This window comes from Neomonachus schauinslandi, chromosome 8 (assembly GCF_002201575.2).
Source record: "Neomonachus schauinslandi chromosome 8, ASM220157v2, whole genome shotgun sequence".
Lineage (NCBI taxonomy): Eukaryota > Metazoa > Chordata > Mammalia > Carnivora > Phocidae > Neomonachus > Neomonachus schauinslandi.
Genome location: NC_058410.1, coordinates 145,066,454 through 145,084,597, shown reverse-complemented (window position 1 = coordinate 145,084,597; position 18,144 = coordinate 145,066,454). Strand labels below are relative to the sequence as shown.

At 43.6% G+C, this 18,144-nt stretch overlaps 2 protein-coding genes across 2 annotated transcripts; both read left to right on the top strand.

The window, feature by feature from the left end:
- Window positions 1-975: 975 nt before the first annotated feature.
- Window positions 976-4,429, top strand: LOC110586962 (olfactory receptor 2B11-like). The gene is made up of 3 exons (XM_021697252.1): window positions 976-1,914; window positions 3,875-4,001; window positions 4,218-4,429. Exons 1-3 carry the CDS (start codon window positions 976-978, stop codon window positions 4,427-4,429), a joined length of 1,278 nt encoding a protein of 425 aa, XP_021552927.1.
- LOC110586807 (zinc finger and SCAN domain-containing protein 12-like) lies at window positions 4,342-6,886 on the top strand. Its single transcript, XM_021697102.1, is given in 4 exon segments — window positions 4,342-4,453; window positions 5,720-5,942; window positions 5,945-6,149; window positions 6,409-6,886. Coding segments are annotated over 3 exon segments (420 nt in total). The 5' UTR covers window positions 4,342-4,453; window positions 5,720-5,773; the 3' UTR covers window positions 6,455-6,886.
- The last annotated feature ends 11,258 nt before the right edge of the window (window positions 6,887-18,144 follow it).

The following is an 18,144-nucleotide window of genomic DNA, read 5'->3' as shown; positions in this document are numbered from 1 at the left end:
GTCCCACATCAGGCTCCCTGCTCAGTGGGGAATCTCCCTCTCCCTCTGCCCCTCACCCCGCTTATGCTCTCTCTCCCTCACTCTCTCTAATAAATAAATAAAATCTTCAAAAAAAAATAATTCTGAGAATTTAAGCAGAAAGAAGATATTGGAAGAGTGGTAGTTCACAGAATCAAAGTGAAAGGTGAAGAACCAAACTTGACAAACAAGCAGACATGAAGGGAAGCAAGATATAGCCAAGACCCCACTCCAGAAAGAGACCATGTAGGACATATCCTTTAGTGCTGTCACCTGGGACAATAATCAGGAAGGCATCTGCTCCAACAGTCCCTTCCCCCCTCCTCATTCTTTTGCCTCATTTTACTAAGATTTAAATCCTTTGTAGAAACATCTGATTGACCAAATCTAGATCACATGCACCCCTAGCTGCAAAGTTGCTGGGAGAATACACTGCCCACCTCCCGATGGCTTCTTTAATCATACAAAAGCGCCATAACCAATAATGTCCACTAACCTATCACACAGTGCTTTGATTTAGGGAAAAAATATATATATTTGAAACTTGTCTACTGAAAGAACTTTTTTTTTTTTTAAGATTTTATTTATTTGACATACAGAGAGAGCACAAGCAAGGGGAGCGGCAGAGGGAGAGGGAGAAGCAGACTCCCCACTGAGCAGGGAGCCCGATGTGGGGCTCGATCCCAGGACTACAGGACCATGACCTGAGCTGAAGGCAGACACTTAACCGACTGAGCCACCCAGGTGCCCTGAAAGGACCTTTCAAATGTTACTTTATAATGTTAATTGTAATTATTATATTCATTAACCTTATGATTTCTATTGAGGGTGTAACCCATCTCTCTCCCAAGAAAGTATATATTTTCTTCCTCATGTCGTCAAAACTTCTGCTAACTTGCGGTTTTTAAATCACTCTTATCTTCTTCGATTTTAGCAAGTGTCTCCCATCAAAATTCAATGAAGCACATGAATGAAAGTTTTCCAGAGGATTTCATTCTTATGGGCTTTACCAAATACCCTTGGTTGGATCTTCCTCTCTTCTTTGCCCTCCTGATCTCCTACACGTTCACACTGTTGGGAAATATTGCTATTACTCTGGTTTCCCAACTAGATTCCCAACTCCAAAGTCCTGTGTATTTCTTCCTCACAATCCTCTCCTTTTTGGACCTCTGTTTCACCACCATAACTGTACCCCAAATGCTATTCAACCTGGGGGGCCCCAACAAGAACATCACTTACCTAGGCTGTATGGCCCAGGCCTATATATTCCACTGGCTAGGCTGTACTGAATGTGTCCTGCTTGGCATCATGGCCTTAGACCACTACATGGCTGTGTGTAAGCCTCTGAGGTGCTCCGTAATTATGCACCCCAAGCACTGCCTGCAGCTCTCCAGCACTGCGTGGCTCGTTGGTCTGGCAAATTCCCTGCTGCAGTCCACACTCACGGTCCAGCTGCCCCTGTGTGGGAACCAGGAGCTAGACCACTTCTTTTGTGAGCTGCCAGGGCTTATTAAGATGGCTTGCGTGGACACCATGATCAACGAGGTTACTTTAGCTGTGGCGGCCACCTTTCTGATAATGGGTCCCCTCTCCATGATTCTTGTCTCTTACAGTTGTATTGCCCAAGCCGTATTTCGAATCCCCTCCACTGATAAGAGACTTAAGGCCTTCAACACTTGTTCTTCACACCTACTGGTGGTGTCTTTATTTTATGGCCCAGGCACCTACATCTATATGCAGCCCTCGGGGGATAGCCCTCAAGACCTTACCAAAGCTCTGACGCTGTTTTACTGTGTTATTACTCCGATGGCCAACCCATCCATCTACACCCCGAGGAACAAGGATGTTAAAGGAGCTTTGAGGAGACTTCTCAGGGGGGCCATTTTGTCCAAAAGAGTATGAGAAAATGATGCTTTATTCTGAATGGAAAAGCCCAACAATAATCTAAAATATATCCTCCTTTAAATATATGTTTCACCAAAATCATACCCGAAAGTCAAGAAAGCCTTCATGTGCTGTGTTTACCTACACCACTTCTGACACCAAGTATGTTGGGTTTTTTTCCACACCAGCCAATTCTCTGACCCCAACTGGGTGGCCTACAATTCAATTCAATTCTGACACTAACTACCTAGAGTTAGCATAGACTCCACAATTTAAGGGCTCAGTCCCACAAAAACAGCCTCCGCCTTGGACGAAAATACATATATTCGTCCATCCAGCAATCTTGTGAGAACCTATCCCCTAGAAATAAAATCATCTGTGCGTGCAGAAGAGATCATGCATAAGAATAAATATTGCAAAAAAAAGGATAAATATTGCAGACTTGTTCATAACAAAAAAATAGAAATATATTTTCGTATGCCTACTGATAGTAAATTAACTATTAAAATAAGTGCCTTAAGACCATTAAAAATAATGGTTAAGAATTATTCCAGATGACTTGGAAAGATCTACCTGGCCACAGGGGCTCTTTACGTTACTCATTCAATACTCATAACTGTCTGTACTATTATTCTTATTTTACAGAAAATGAAAATGAGGCACAGAGACATTAAGTAACTGGATCATGTAGGGGCTGCCCCAAGATGGGCCTGCTAGGCAGGAAGATTATTTTGAGTTAAGGCTGCTGGAGGGGAGGTGGGTAGGGCGAGGGGGTAAGTGGGTGATCCGCATTAAGGAGGACAGTGGATTTAATGAGCACACGGTGTTATATGCAACTGATGAATCACTAGATTCCACTCCTTGAATTAATAATACAGTATATGTTAACTAACTGAATTTAAATATTTAATGTAATTTAATGTAAATAAAATCTTTTTTAAAAAGCAATTGAGGGCGCCTGGGTGGCTCAGTTGGTTAAGCGACTGCCTTCGGCTCAGGTCATGATCCTGGAGTCCCGGGATCGAGTCCCGCGTCGGGCTTCCTGCTCGGCGGGGAGCCTGCTTCTCCCTCTGACCCTCCCTCCTCTCATGTGCTCTCTCTCTCATTCTCTCTCAAATAAATAAATAAAATCTTTAAAAAAAAAAAAAAAAGCAATTGAAACCCAGCAGATTCTGGAAAAGTTCTTTACCTCCCTCATAACTGGCTAAAAAGAATTTAGATAGAGGTCCTGCTCCAGGAAGAGAGCTGTCACCATGGATAACTACATTATGGAATGAACTAGGGACGCTGGACAGGGCGGAACCTAGCAAGGCCTGTTTGATCAAAATCCTCTATGTCCCATTGTTTCTGAGCGGCCATGAAAACATTTGTTTATCAAACATTTACTCTTTTTCATCTTCCTGAGGATTGCATTCCCTCCCTTTGAAGTCCCAGACCCCTACTAGGTTCTCCTTAATTGAGGATGACATTTATACCTCATTTTGCTTGACTGTCTCTGGAGTTTCATGTCTGTCTGGCTTTCCCGCTTGTATGGTATCAAATTTGATTTTCTCTGGCTAATCTCTGAAAAAAACCTATTCAAAGCTCCCCCCTTCCCCAGCCACCTTACGGACAAAACTCACAGGTGTCCGCACTTGGCCCTACCTCTGTTTTTCTAGGTCGCCGTGCCCTACATTCTGGGAAAATAGACCTCAACTACAAAACATATTCTTCTCTAGCCTGACCACAACCCACATCCCGCAGGAGCCCCGGGCAGGGCCACCCGCCGCCCTGCCTGGCCCAGAATCGAGCGCCTCCCCCACCCCCACCGGCGCAGCTGCAGCCCCCGCACACCCCTCAACGGCCCAGCCCGACGCTTCGCCAGCTGCCTGGCCCCGCTCCTCCCACGGAGAGTGAACACACTGTCCCGCTGTCGCTCTGCTCTTGCTGCAGTCTCCGCCCCCCGCGTCACCAGCCACCCTAACAATGTCAGTTTGGTTCTTCGTCCGCCTACAAGGACCTCGAAGGGCACGGGGTATTCCTGCTCCCCGACAACCCGCAGCGCAACACCAACAGGAGGCCCGCGTCACGCTCTGGAGCGCGCACGTCCGCGTGCTTACGTGAGCAGGGAGCAGACGCGGAAGCACGCACGCTGGGAGAACCGCGCACGCGGGGGAAAGGGCGGGGCCGACGTCGGGATGGCGGCAGGTGGAGAGGGGAAGACGAACCCGGGCGAGGCCCTCGCAGCGGCCCCGCGGGCGGCCACGAACCATAGACACGGGAGCTCCTAGAGGGGCACGGCGCACTTCCGGGAGCGGGTTTCCGGCTTCCGGGAGGGTGGGCCCGGGCTGTGGCCGCGGTCGCCGAGACTGGGGGGCCGGCTCTCGCGCGCGGGGCCCGCTCCTGTGCCCGGCGCCGCAGGAGTGAGGCCCCGCGGGCCGTGCGGGCGGCCGGAGGCGGGTCTCTGGTGAACACCTCCCCGCCCCCGGCCCGCCTCGGCGGCTCCGGCCTCCAGCGCCGTCGCGAAGCGGAGGACTTCGGAGTGTGAGACGGGCGGTTTTCCTGCAATCTGGTGGGTCCCTGACGTACAGAAAAGCGAGCTTTTCTCCAGTCCCTGGGGTCGGAAGTGTTTTCGGAACCCGAGTTTGGGGATTTTTTTTTAAAGCACGGTGCTTGTATGGTGTTTCGAATGCCTAGCGCCCCAGGAGTCTGGGGCAGCCCACAGACAGACGTATTCGTAGTTCTGTCACGAAACAGGGCTGTTCCCACTAAGACTGTAAGGTTCATGTCATTTCAGGACGCGTTTTGTTACGAATATAGTTGTTACTTTGAGTATTGCCTTCAAGTGACTTCAGGGAAATACTTCCGGTTTTCAGAGCATTGGGGGAGTTCACAATTGTGGAAAAGGGGTTGTGGACCTATTGTAGTTAATGTTTTCGCTGCTGTATTTGTCTGATCATATTTATCACCCAGTATAAACAATTCCCGAACGAGTTCTGAGAAAGTGTTAGAGTTGATGCATTTCGTTGGTCTTTTTTCAGCATAGTTACTGATGACTTAGCGCGTATTGGGCAGGGTTTTGGCAACACCTGTAGTGCAGGGTACAGAGCAGATGAAGCCCTGCTTATATTATCGTGGGGGCAACAAGTAGCAAGCAAGCATATGACGTCAGGCGGTGGAACAATGTCGTAAGGGTCAGAGGGTGGTAGTGGTTGGAGAGCCACCTTATATAGGACGCTCTAGAAATGTCTTCTCGAGGAAATGATTTTTGAGCGTGCTGTAATGAAATGAGGGAATGTCCCATGCTAATATCTGGGTAAGAGCATTCCAAGCAAGTGGAATGCATTGACAAGTCTAAAATGGAAGAGGATTTCACTGGAGTAGAGTGACCACAGCAAGGATTCGTAGGAAAAAGGTTACTTTTTTTTTTTAAAGATTTTATTTATTTATTTGAGAGAGAGAGAATGAGATTCAGAGAGCATGAGAGGGAGGAGGGTCAGAGGGAGAAGCAGACTCCCTGCCGAGCAGGGAGCCCGATGCGGGACTCGATCCCGGGACTCCAGGATCATGACCTGAGCCGAAGGCAGTCGCTTAACCAACTGAGCCACCCAGGCGTCCTGGAGAAAGATTACTCTTAATTTCTAAAATAGTCCTATAAATTTTCATTACCAAGAATGTCAGATCCTCAAGTCATCTACATCACTGTTAGCAAAATTTCAAAAACCTCTTCTGTTGTGTTTTTCTTAAAGTGTCCTGGGCAGCCTTTAATAGTACATAATAGATTTTCTTTTTAACTGGTGCAATTTTTCATCTTAATACTGATCTCTATTTTGTGAAGGGGACTCTCCTCGGAGCATAAAGCCATCTGCAGGCACCCCTCCCCTGAGAGAAAATGGCTGCAGTTCTCATCATCCAGGATGGAGAACAAGAACCTGTGATAGTAAAGGTGGAGGAGGATAACTTTGTTGTACAAGAAATTGACTTGCAGAAGAACAGCCAGTCCTGTCAGGAGGTCTTTGGCCAGCGTTTCAGGCAGTTCTGCTACCAGGAGACATCTGGACCCCGGAGGCGCTGAGCCGGCTCCGGGAGCTCTGCCGACGCCGGCTGCGGCCCGAGACGCACAGCAAGGAGCAGATCGTGGAGCTGCTGGTGCTGGAGCAGTTCCTGACCATCCTGCCCGAGGAGCTGCAGGCCCGGGTGTGGGAGCAGCATCCACTGAATGGAGATGAGGCTATGTTGGAAGAGAGTTTTATGATCCGGGATTTCAGGTGGGAAGAGGTGTTCTGTGGTGGCAACAAGCAGCATCTATTGGTTAGGTTCCTAAGAAAGCAGTGAGGGCAGCTGTGAGCTTTTGTCCCCATCGATGCTTCATTGTTTCTGTTGGTTCTTTTTTCTGTCTCATCTCTCCTAAGCCTGTTGATCCTTTTTCCCTGTCCTGTTTCTCCCTGGGAAATGTTTCCTAAGGTTTTAGTTCTAGTTCTCAACAGCAGCTTCTTCCCAAGCCCAGTGCTTCCTCCTTGTCTCCAGGGCACATTCCAAGCAGATGGACAGGAAGTGCTCTGGGAGGAGGTGATGTCCCTGGGAGCCACACCCCAGTCACCAAGTTATCAGCGCCAGCACATGGAGACTCTGCTCAAGGATGCCTCTCTGGAGCCCCTTCCCTACAAGAGAGAGGTGAAGAGGAAGAGGAGGAACCGATCTGGGAAGGTGGGTTAGGGTAGCAGGCTCCTGCTTGGCTAATCAAAGCCATCCTTTACAGCTTAATCATGAATGTGTCTAACCCTCACCCAGAATCCTCGCTGGCTTATCTACCTCTCTTTTTACAAAGTACAACCTTTATTCTTGGCCTTTTAAAACGGTTTTTATTTTATTTGCTTTTCACATACCCATCTTTGCTTTTTATTAAAGCACTGAATGATCACATCATCCTGTTGCTTCTCCTTTATGATCTCCGCCTCAGTGTCTTGCCCTACCCTCTAAGTTTTATCGACCCATCTGGGATGAAACCACCTTTAAAACCTTTCACGTTGACTGCATTTCTCCTGTCTTCTTCCACATTAAATTCCCTCCTCTTTTCACGCTGGTCCCTTCCCCTACATGTCACTCCAGTGTACATTTGGTACCTTTTCCTTTCCACATTCTCTACATATCAGATGTGCTTCCCATTTACAAAGCTACCCCCCCCTTACATCCTGATCCCCTTCACAGTCTGTCCAGAAAATAGCAATAAAGTGACCAGAACAGCCAAGAAATCCGTCCTTTTCCAGTATTTCGTTTGAGTTCAGGTGGAATCTTCATTTTAATGAGTTCAGTGGGACATTTATCTCCCTCAGGCCAAATTTCACTAAAACTGTATTTTTCAATTGTGTTCATAAAGGAATACTGATCTTAGTTAATATAAGGTAATTATTGGTTTACACTGAATCTGCAAGCAATGTCCTCTTTGGGGGAAGATTAAGACAAAGAATTTTCTTTCCAACCAATAGAATAAATACACTTTTGCCTTTCCTCTATAATTGTATTTGAATGCAGTACTCTTTACACACTTAGACTTTTAACAAACTCTTTAATAATTTGTGCCCTTTTCGTGATAAAGATTGTTCCTGATCCTACCTTAGTGACTAGGACATAGGTTATTTATTCCAGAATATGTCTGTTTCACCTTTCCTCTCTAGCGCTTTCCTTCCTTAATTGAGCTGAAGAGATATTGATCGATTGTTGGGGCAACATGACTAAAAAAGAGAAAAATGGTCCCTTGGGGTGTAATATTCTGTCAGTTCGAACAGATGACATTTCCGTTTTGTTTACTTCTATATATGTCTAAAATTTGCCATAATAAAAAGCTTAAATAAAAGATGTTTGAATGATCCATTTCCTATTTTAGATAGTGAGACCAAGCCTGAGACTGGGAAATTGGCTGGAAAGCAGGGAGTATTCAAAGGAATGGAATCACAGAAGATGATACTCCGTAGAATTTGCAGAGGCAGGAACATTTTCCGGGGGACCCATTTTGGAGACCTTCATGAATGCAAGCACAGGTTGGCAGCCATCAAGGAAATTCAGAGGAAGGACAACAACACAGATGCGATCAGTGTGGGAAAAGCTTCATGCATAGCATCAGTCTTCTTGGACATCAGAAAATCCACACAGGGAAAAGCTCTTTCAGTGTCAAGAGTGAGGGAGAGCCTTTAGTCAAAACACAACTCTTTTTAAGCACCTCATAATTCACACGGATGAAAAACTGTGTCAGTGTAATAAGTGTGGTAAAAGTTTTAGTCAAGGCTCAGTTCTTATTAAACATCAGAGAAATCAGAATGGGGAGGAACCGTATGAGGGCAGTGACTGTGGTAAAACTTCAGTAACAGCACGGGACTTGCTCAGCATCAGAGATACCATAGCTTAATAAAATGTTACCAGTGCACTGACTGTGGGAAGGCCTTCAGGGAAAGTTCAAACCTCACTAAACATCAGTGTATTCATATAGGAGAAGAACCCTACGAATGTGATGAATGTGGAAAAGCCTTCAGTGGAAGTTCTGACCTTAACAGATACCACAGAATTCACACTGGGGAGAAACCCTATGAATGTGACAAGTGTGGGAAGGCCCTCTGTCTGAGCTCACATCTCACTGAACACCAGAGAATCCACAACAAAAACTCTATGTGTGTAATAAGTATGGAAAGTCCTTCAAACAGAGGTCAGGTCTCATTTCAACATTAAAACAAAACAACACAACTGATCAAAACCACGTTGCTTAAATTATTGTAAAAATGTTGAGCAGCATTTGTTCCTGGCAGAATTTAGATGAGCCGTGTGAGAACTCTCAATAGGTCACTTTCCCAATCTCCTCTGACATCAGAGTACCCACAGAGTAGATTCTCCCTCTTTCGAATGAGCCAACCCCATTATGTTTCAAGGCCTGAACGCTAGTTAATTAAAAGCGCAAAGCTTCAGAATGGCCAGTTTCATCCTATTCACAATGAAAGTAAACATTCAGGAGTGTCCTCCATAAATTTGTTCCAGGATTTCCAATGTTATTTTCCTTCACTGTCCAGCAGCTCTGTTGTATTGGTCTCATTTTGCCCAGCCACCCCAAGTACACTCAGGCTTCCATGTCTTTGTCTTCCCTGCTCATGCCCCGAATGCCCTCTTTTCCTTTGTTGGGAAAGTTTTACATATGTCTGACTAACCTCATTTAGAATAAAGATGTTTTCTGGGTGCTGAGTCTCCAAGAGGTTGTATAACAGTGTTCCTAATGTTCCACTAAAAATGGCATGGCTTAAAGACTAATGACCCTGTTGAGTACCTACACTTAAGAGCACCGAAGGTTTGTGTGCTTTCAGTTAACTTGGTGACCATCAGGATTACCTTCTAAAAGTAAGATCTTGCTCCTTCAGGAAGAGAAGGACAGCCCCTTTCTGGAGCACTGGAGAACAGCGAGTGTTCACGGAGGCACTGGTCACCCTTCCAGAGGACAGAGGCTGCAGTGCTGACCCAGATAGAAGCCACACTGCAATGGCAGATAGAGGGACCTCCTGTCCAGTGGTGCCCCCGTGCACTGCACATCCACTTGGGATGGTCCCAAGACGTGCTCCTTGTTCAGGCACCATTATGTTAATGCAGAGAAAAATAAAATAGGTTGGTTCTGGAGAGGAGTTGTGAGGTCTTCCCCAAACAGAGCAGAGGATGATTCAAGTCAAAAGAAAATATAGCTACTTCCCTGGATTAGAAGATGGGTAGCAGGGATCAAAAAGAGTATACCACTGGGAGGTTAAACTGGATAAACTAGAGAATACTCCCCTTTAGCATGGCTCCCACATGGGAGGTGACTTATTTCAGGGACCAAGTGACCCTGAGGGTATTATCTGTCATTTTTATTAAGTCTGATATTACTGTTAATGGTAGAGCTATCCTTTTTATATTGATTAGCCAGTGTACTTATAAATGGACAGACCCTAACTTCCCCCAGGTTTCAAGGGAGAGCTCAAACTTCCAAGTGTAACAACCTTGGAGGGTAACGCAAGCTATGGACACTTGAGCCTGGGTGACTGACATTTTTGACATAATTTACCGAGTGGGTGATGAATTACTGAATACAATGCCACTTTTCACCTGTTCTCTCTTCCCTTTTTTTCCTGACCATATACATTCATTCTGGCACCATAGGCATCATTGCTGACTAATTCTCTACCCTTTCTCCAAATTGTGTTTCCTAAATATCTGTGTTTGGGGGAGGAAGCAGAGATAGTTCAGTCAGAGATGATAGGATCACATTTAACACAAAAAGGAAAAGAAAACCCTAGTTTTTTAAGGTTAGAGAACATAATTTTAGATAATATGTTTCAAATTTTTCTGATCTGTCACCCTTATTTGAAAATAACACTCTGTATTTCTATATAATCACCTTTTGGCTTGTATAATAATTTTAGGCCACTTTAGACTTTAAAATATATCTCCACCTCTATATTTGAGAAGCATCTCACATAAGAGGTGGAATAGCTGAGTAAGATTATCATACGTATGTATCTAAAACTAAGTCAAGGAGCAGACCCCATAGGTCAGAATTTATGATCAGCTGCTAGTAACAAAAATCTGAAAAATTCACACGGTGTATTTCTCTCATGTAAAAGAAGTCTAAAAGCAGATCATTTATGGTTGGTAGTTTATTTGTGGGGTCATCGGGGATCCAGGTTCCTCTCACGTTGTCATCATCTTCTGCATGCAGCTTCTTCTCTTCCCGTGGCTGCTGAAGCACCAGCCATCAACTCTGCATTCCAGTCAGCAGGAAGGGCATAAAAGGGATTCTCTCAGCTAACTCGGGGTCTTTCATGGAGCCTTCTCAGAATGCACACATTTCCTCTTACATTTAATTAGCCAGAATTGAGTCACATGACCACACTTAGCTGCAAGAGTAGCTAGGAAAAAGGGGCGTGTGGGTGGCTCAGTCCGTGAAGCATCTGCCTTCAGCTCAGGTCATGATCCCTGAGTCCTGGGATCAAGCCCCCACATTGGGCTCGCTGCTAGTGGGGAATCTGCTTCTCCCTCTCCTTCCCTCTGCTCCTTTTCTTCCTCAATCTCTCAAATAAATAAATAAAATAAAAAAGTAGCTAGGAGGGCACCTGGGTGGCTCAGTTGGTTGGGCGACTGCCTTCGGCTCGGGTCATGATCCTGGAGTCCCGGGATCGAGTCCCGCATCGGGCTCCCTGCTCGGCGGGGAGTCTGCTTCTCCCTCTGACCCTCCCCCCTCTCCTGCTCTCTGTCTCTCATTGTCTCTCTCGCAAATAAATAAAATCTTAAAAAATAAAAGTTTAAAAAAAAAAAGTAGCTAGGAAATGTAATTCCAGGTGCCAGTGTACACATAAAAATTGGAGTCCTGTCATCTAATAAAAAAGAATACTTATTTGGTAGGCAAACAATCTGTGCCAACAGTCCTAAATATTTTGAGTTCTGAATTGTTAAATGTGTGCTAAAAAACTGATCTACATATGAATGAATGAATGGTAAAGGGTGCAAGAAACAAAATTAGAACTAGGAGATACAGTGGTGTATGGATATTAAGAGATTAGGAGAATAGAGCAAGAAGAAAAAGCGGTAAGTGGGGAATGAGAATATGTAAAACTCCTGAGTTGGAGGTCCCTTAAACTTAACAGGCTTCTTTTAATGATATTAAAAAGACTTGTGAAAAAAATACAGTTTAAATCCATTTTAATTTGGTAATAAGGGATATTTTTAAAGATTTTATTTATTTGAGAGAGAGCACAAGCAGGCAGAGAGGCGGAGCGAGAGGGAGAAGCAGACTCGCCGCTGAGTTGGAAGCCCTGTGTGGGGCTTGATTCCAGGTTTCTGAGATCATGACCTGAGCCTAAGGCACTTAACACACTGACCCAATCAAGCACCCCTAAAGGATATTTTTTAAAGAAAAAAATTCCTCTAGATTCCTACCTCCCTAATTTGAGAATTATTTTCACTTATTTATATTGTCTATTTGGAGAGATTAATGTATATACACACACACATAAAACAGAGAGAGAGGGAGAGAGAACACAATTTTAGATGTGTTTCAAATTTTTCTGATCTGTTCTATTTTATCAATCACCTTATTTAAATAAAACACTCCATATTTCTATATAATGACCTTAGAGCTTGTATAATAATTTTAGGTCTCTTTCGACTTTAAAATATATATATCTCCGGGATGCCTGGGTGACTGAGTTGGTGAAGCGTCTGCCTTTAGCTCAGGTCATGTTCCCAGGTTCCTGGGATTGAGTCCCACATCAGGCTCCTTGCTCAGTGGGGAGCCTACTTCCCCCTCTGCCTGCTGCTCCCTCTGCTTGTGCACTGTCTCTCTGACAAATAAATAAAATCTTAAAAAATATATATATATATATATATATATCTCCACTTCTATTTGAGAAGCATTTGTGGGATAGCCAAGTAAGAAGATTATCATACATATGTATCTAAGTATTACTAATAACTATATTTTTGTCTAATGAACACTGTGTTAAACTTGCAACAAAAGAATGGCCCCTTTAAGACCCATATGCAAAGATTCCTAGCTAAAGGATCTTTCAGGGCTAAGGAAGCTACCTGATCAGGAAACCTGGATTTAAGTCCCAGTTCCGCTGAGCTCAGCAACATACTTCATTTCTCTGAACCTTGGTTTCTTCAACTGTAAAATGGTTTGATTTTAAAAAAACATTCACGAAAAATTTTTTATTGAAATATATCTATACTTGAAAATACACAAGTTAGGGGCGCCTGGGTGGCTCAGTCGTTAAGCGTCTGCCTTCGGCTCAGGTCATGATCCCAGGGTCCTGGGATCAAGCCTCGCATCGGGCTCCCTGCTCGGCGGGAAACCTGCTTCTCCCTCTCACACTCCCCTTGCTTGTGTTCCCTCTCTCGCTGCCTCTCTCTCTGTCAAATAAATAAATAAAATCTTAAAAAAAAAAAAAAGAAAATACACAAGTTATAGTGTAAATGAAATTCATAAAGTGAAACCATCCACATAAGCACCACCAAAGTCCAGAAATACATTACCCATTCCCAGGAAGCCCCACTTGTGCTCCATCCTCCTTCCTGTTGTGACTTCTAACAGCAGATATTAGTTTTCCCAGTTTGAGGTTTATGTAAATGGAGTCATGAAGTATGTATCTTTTTGTGTCTGCCTTCTTTCACTATTATGTTCGTGAAAATTATCACTGTGGCTTATAGCTGTAGTTCATTTTTATTGTTGCATAGTATTCTATTGTATGGATAAACTTTACTTTTTGTATCTATCCTACTGTTAATGGACATTTGGGTTGTTTCCACTTTAGAGCTATGAAAATGCTGCTCAGACATGTCTTTAGATGCAAATATATATTCATTTCTGGTAGCTATCTCTAAAAGTAAAACTCCTGGGTCATAGAATGTGCATGTGTTCAGCTTAAGAGATATGCCAAAGAGTTTCCCCAAAATAGTACTACAATTTACACTCTCATCAATAGCGTATGAAAGTTCTCATTGCTCCATAATCTTTGCTAACATGTGGCACTGTGAATCCATTTTTTTTTTTTTATATCTATGAATAAACACTTGGGCTGCTTCCATATCTTGGCTATTGTAAATAATGTCACAATAAACATAATGGTGCATATATCTTTTTGAATTACTGTTTTTGTTTTCTTTGGGCAGATACCCAAATGTGGAAGTACTGGATCATAAGGTAATTCTATTAATTTTTTGAGGAACTTCCATAGTGTTTTCCACAGTGGTGGCACCAAATTACATTCCCACCAACAATGCATGGAGAGTTCATCTTCCTCCACATCCTCACCAACACTTGTTATTTCTTGTCTTTTTGGTCTTGGCCATTCTGACAGATGTGAAGTAATAGTGTGGTTTTGATATGCATTTTCCTGATGATTAATGATGTTGAGCATCTTTTCATGTGTCTGTTGGCCATCTGTATGTCTTCTGTGGAAAAATGTCTATTCATGTCTTCTGCCCATTTTTTAATTGGATTATTTGAGGGCTCTGGTGCTGAGTTGCATAAATTCTTTATATATTTTGGATATTAACCCCTTATTAGATATGTCACTTGCAAATATCTTCTCCCATTCTGTATTTTGCCTTGCTATTTTGTTATGTTTTCCTTTGCTGTGCAAAAGCTGATTATTTTGGTGTAGTCTTGATAGTTTAATTTTGCTTTTGTTTCCCTTGCCTGAGGAGATATATCTAGAAAAATGTTGCTCAGTCCAATGTCAAGAAATTACTGTCTATGTTTTCTCCTAGGAGTTTTATAGTACTGGGTCTCACATTTAGGTCTTTAATCCATTAGTTTATTTTTGTGTATGGTGTAAGAAAGTGGTCCAGTTTCATTCTTTTGCATGTAGCTGTTCAATTTTCCTAGCACCATTCATTGAAGAGACTGTCTTTTCCCCCATTGGATATTCTTGTCTCCTTTGTCAAAGGTTAATTGACCACATATGTGTGGGTTTATTTCTGGGTTGTGTATTCTGTCAATTGATCTATGTGTCTATTTTTGTGCCAGTACCATACTGTTTTGATTACTAGAAGTTTGTAGTATACCTTGAAATCTGGGATTGTGATACCTCCAGCTTTGTTCTTTTTCAAGATTGCTTTGGCTATTCAAGGTCATTTGTGGTCCCATACAAATATTATTTGTTCTAGTTCTGTGAAAAATGTTGTTGGTATTTTGATAGAGATTGCATTAAATCAGTAGATCATATGGACATTTTAACAATATTTGTTCTTCCAATTCATGAGCATGGAATCTCTTTGCATTTGTTTGTGTCATCTTCAATTTCTTCCCTCAATGTTTTATAGTTTTTGGAGTATACTATGAATCCATTTTTAACAGGGTTTTCAGCATTGGGGTTGTGGTTGCTTAAGAAATACCCAATGACCTGTCATACTGACAAAATTAAAAAACCTGAAAACATACAGTTGGGGAGGCTATGTGAAAACAGGCACTCTCACACTTTGCTGTTGAGTGCAAAATAATACAATGCTTGCAAAGACACTCCCCTTTCTCTCTCCTCCCTCCTCTTTCTTCATTTTTCATTGTAGCATTATCTGTTAAAACAAAATATTGGAAACAATCCAAATACCCATCCCTTACAGACTGGTTGGAAAAATTATGGTACGGCCGCATGACGGAGTATTATGCCACTGCAAAAAATAAATAAATAAAAAGAGGGATATTTCAGTGAACAAATAATTTCCAGGTTATTTTAGTAAGCGATAAAGCAAGATGCAAAAGAATGTATTTAATATGATAATTCATAGCGGTAAAGAAGGTAAGTGATTATTTTTGTAAAAGAAAGAGTAGAGAAGAGAGGAAAGAAGAAGGGAAAGAGGAAGGAAAGACAGGATAAATTAAAACTAATGAAAATGGGGCATGAGTATACAGTTGACTCTTGAACAATGCAGGGGTTGGAGTACTGACCCCCATGCAGTCAAAAATCCATGTATAACTATTGACTCCCCCAAAGTTAACTACTAACAGCCTACTCTTGACCAGAAGTCTTACCAGTATCATAATTAGTAGATTTACACATACTTTGTATGTTATATGTATAATATACTGTATTCTTATAATACAGTAAGCTAGGGAAAATAAATGTTAAGGAAATTATAAGGAAAACACATTTATAGAACTGTACTGTATTTATTGAAAAAAATCTGTGTATAAGTGAACCCACACAGTTCAAACCCATGTTGTTCAAGGGTCAACTGTATATGGAGTAAAGGAGTTAGGGATGGAAGCAAAACTCTGGATATATCCTTTTATATCATTTAGATTTTGAACTAAGTGTTTTGCATGTTCAGAAAAGAAATGAAAAGGGATGAAAGGAAAACGAACCATGAAATGGAAAAACAAACAGAAACAAATGATCCTAACTGTATATCAAGTTTATAACAACTATAAAGAGAAAAGAATTCAAATTAATATATGTATACAGTACTCTGACTACACTCCCCCTAATGGGATATAGTTCAAGAACCAATAAACAAGCAAAGCAAGCAAAGAAATTTTGAACTCCACACATCAGGTATATTGTTGCTAGTGATACGGCCCTGTAAATGTGAAACTATTTTGTTTATACTTTAAGATAGAGCAAATTGGATGAATATATATGGATGCGGTTGGGAACCAGGTTTTCCGTGGGGAAAAACAGAAAGGAAAAGGAAAAACAAACGTGCAGTGGTGTAAATGAAAACAAACAAACTGTGGACTTGTATTTGAATTGGAGACATTCTATAAAATCCTGAAGAAAATATAATCATTGATAGGGCCTAGAAGCAATGATACATCCAGTGCCAATGAGCTTACCTATTGGTTTCTGTATACCATTCTCCACTGAAAGGAATCAGAGCTTCATGGAACAATGGTGGATTCTAGGTCTAGAGCAGGAAAAGTACAAAAGGAGCCTGGAATATCTTGTGCAATTAAGTAAAGTGCACAAAAAACTATTTCTTTTCAGGAATGACAACAAATGCGGGAGCAATGCACGTCAGTTTCCTCATTTGTTAAATGGGGATAATTGCACCTAACTTACAGAGTTGCTATTCAGAATGAACGACGTAATAGGTGCAAAACTCCAAGTTGGCGTTACTACAATCGCCCCCCTGGGGCCTCCCAGCGCCTCACTCCGCCTGGAGAGGAGATTCCGCGAGGCGATCACAGAGGCGTGAGACCTCCGGGCTTGCTAGAAGGAACGCGGCCGGAAGCGTCGTCCCCGGGAGGCGGCCCGCGTGACGCACTTCCGGCCTTTGTAGCCTGGCTCTCCTCGGGTTGCGGTTGTCAAGGACTCGGAGGTGGTGCCGTCTGGCCCGGTGGCCTCTCCTCCCACGGACGCCCGGTGAGCTTCGGAGTCGGGCTCCGCCGGGGCCTTCGAAGGGGCCGGCGTGTGCGCCGCGCCGCCGGGCTCAGTGTGGGAGGCGGGGCGGCGGCCCGGCCCCGGCCCCGGCCCCGCCCCGGGGTCTCTTCCCCGCCCGTCCACCGCCTGTCCGGGGGTCCGGGCGGCTCGGTGCTCACCCTGTCGGCCGCCTCGGATATTTTCCCGCGTCCGGGGCTCTCTGCTGGGGCCCGACTTTAAGCTATGAGCAGGGATCGTTTTATATTCCGCCGCAGCCTCGCGTAGTCTGGTCCACCGACGGCAGAGGCTCTTGTGTGGATTTTCCTTTTTTGTAGCGAATGTTTAAATAGCAGTTGTTCTGTTCCAGGCAGGCATTGTTGAAAGCACTTCACGAGTATTAGTCACTTCTCATAACTCTAGGTGGTAGGCGCTGCTATTATGTCAGCTCCCCCATCTGCCCCCTTTTTTAACGTCGAGGAAGAAAGTGAGGTCAAGTAAGCCCCCCGGGGTCGTGCAGCTGCTGTCGTCGGGGTGCACGTCCGGGCTGTGGCTCCAGTCTGTTTGCCGCGCCGACTCTGCACTAGCGTTACGGCCGCCACCCAGGAGGTTACTTCTCTCACTTGAATCTGATCCTGCACCTTTCGGACCTCAGTAGTCCTGAGCTTCCAGTTAGGATTTAAGCTTGGAGAAGAAGAATCTGAAGACGAATATGTGTTCGCGAGTATGTCTGCAAACTTGATGAGACAGCGATTTTATTTGTGTGTTCACCTGTATAGTGCACGTTTCCCCACCCACTTCCCACGTTGTGCTTTGGGCCGCGGAAAACATGACCTTGGCCCCAAGAGTAGGTAGCTGCGATTGATTAAGCCACCTTAAACCAAAAATTGCACATTATTTCTTTAGAAGGTGGTTGATTTGCAAGCTTATTATGTGCCAGCCTTTGTGCAAAACCAGTTTATGTGCATTATCTCATTTACTACCCTTGACAGCTTTACAGAGTAGTTGTCCTCATTTTGTACATGAGATTGAGGGTCAGAAAAATCACTCAGGTAACTTGCCCAAGATCACACTGTTAGTAAGTCAGGATTCACAACTAGAGCTGCTACCTCATACTACCTTCTACTTATTGCAGATAAATAAGAAAAATAAGAGCTATGTTATGTGTGTGTGCACTCAAAGATGGACAGAGAAAGTCTGAAAGGATCCATTCTAATCTTTGTGTCTACTTCTGATGAAGGAATTCTTTATTCTGTATGTTTTGGATTTTTTTTTTTTAATATGAGAAGTAACTGCAGGATAGATTGTGACTGAGGGTGAAAGGTGGGGCTCATGATGTAAGTAAGAGCCGGAAGGAGGAAGAGGGTGGATAGAATGGGTGAGGAAGACCTCAGAGGAT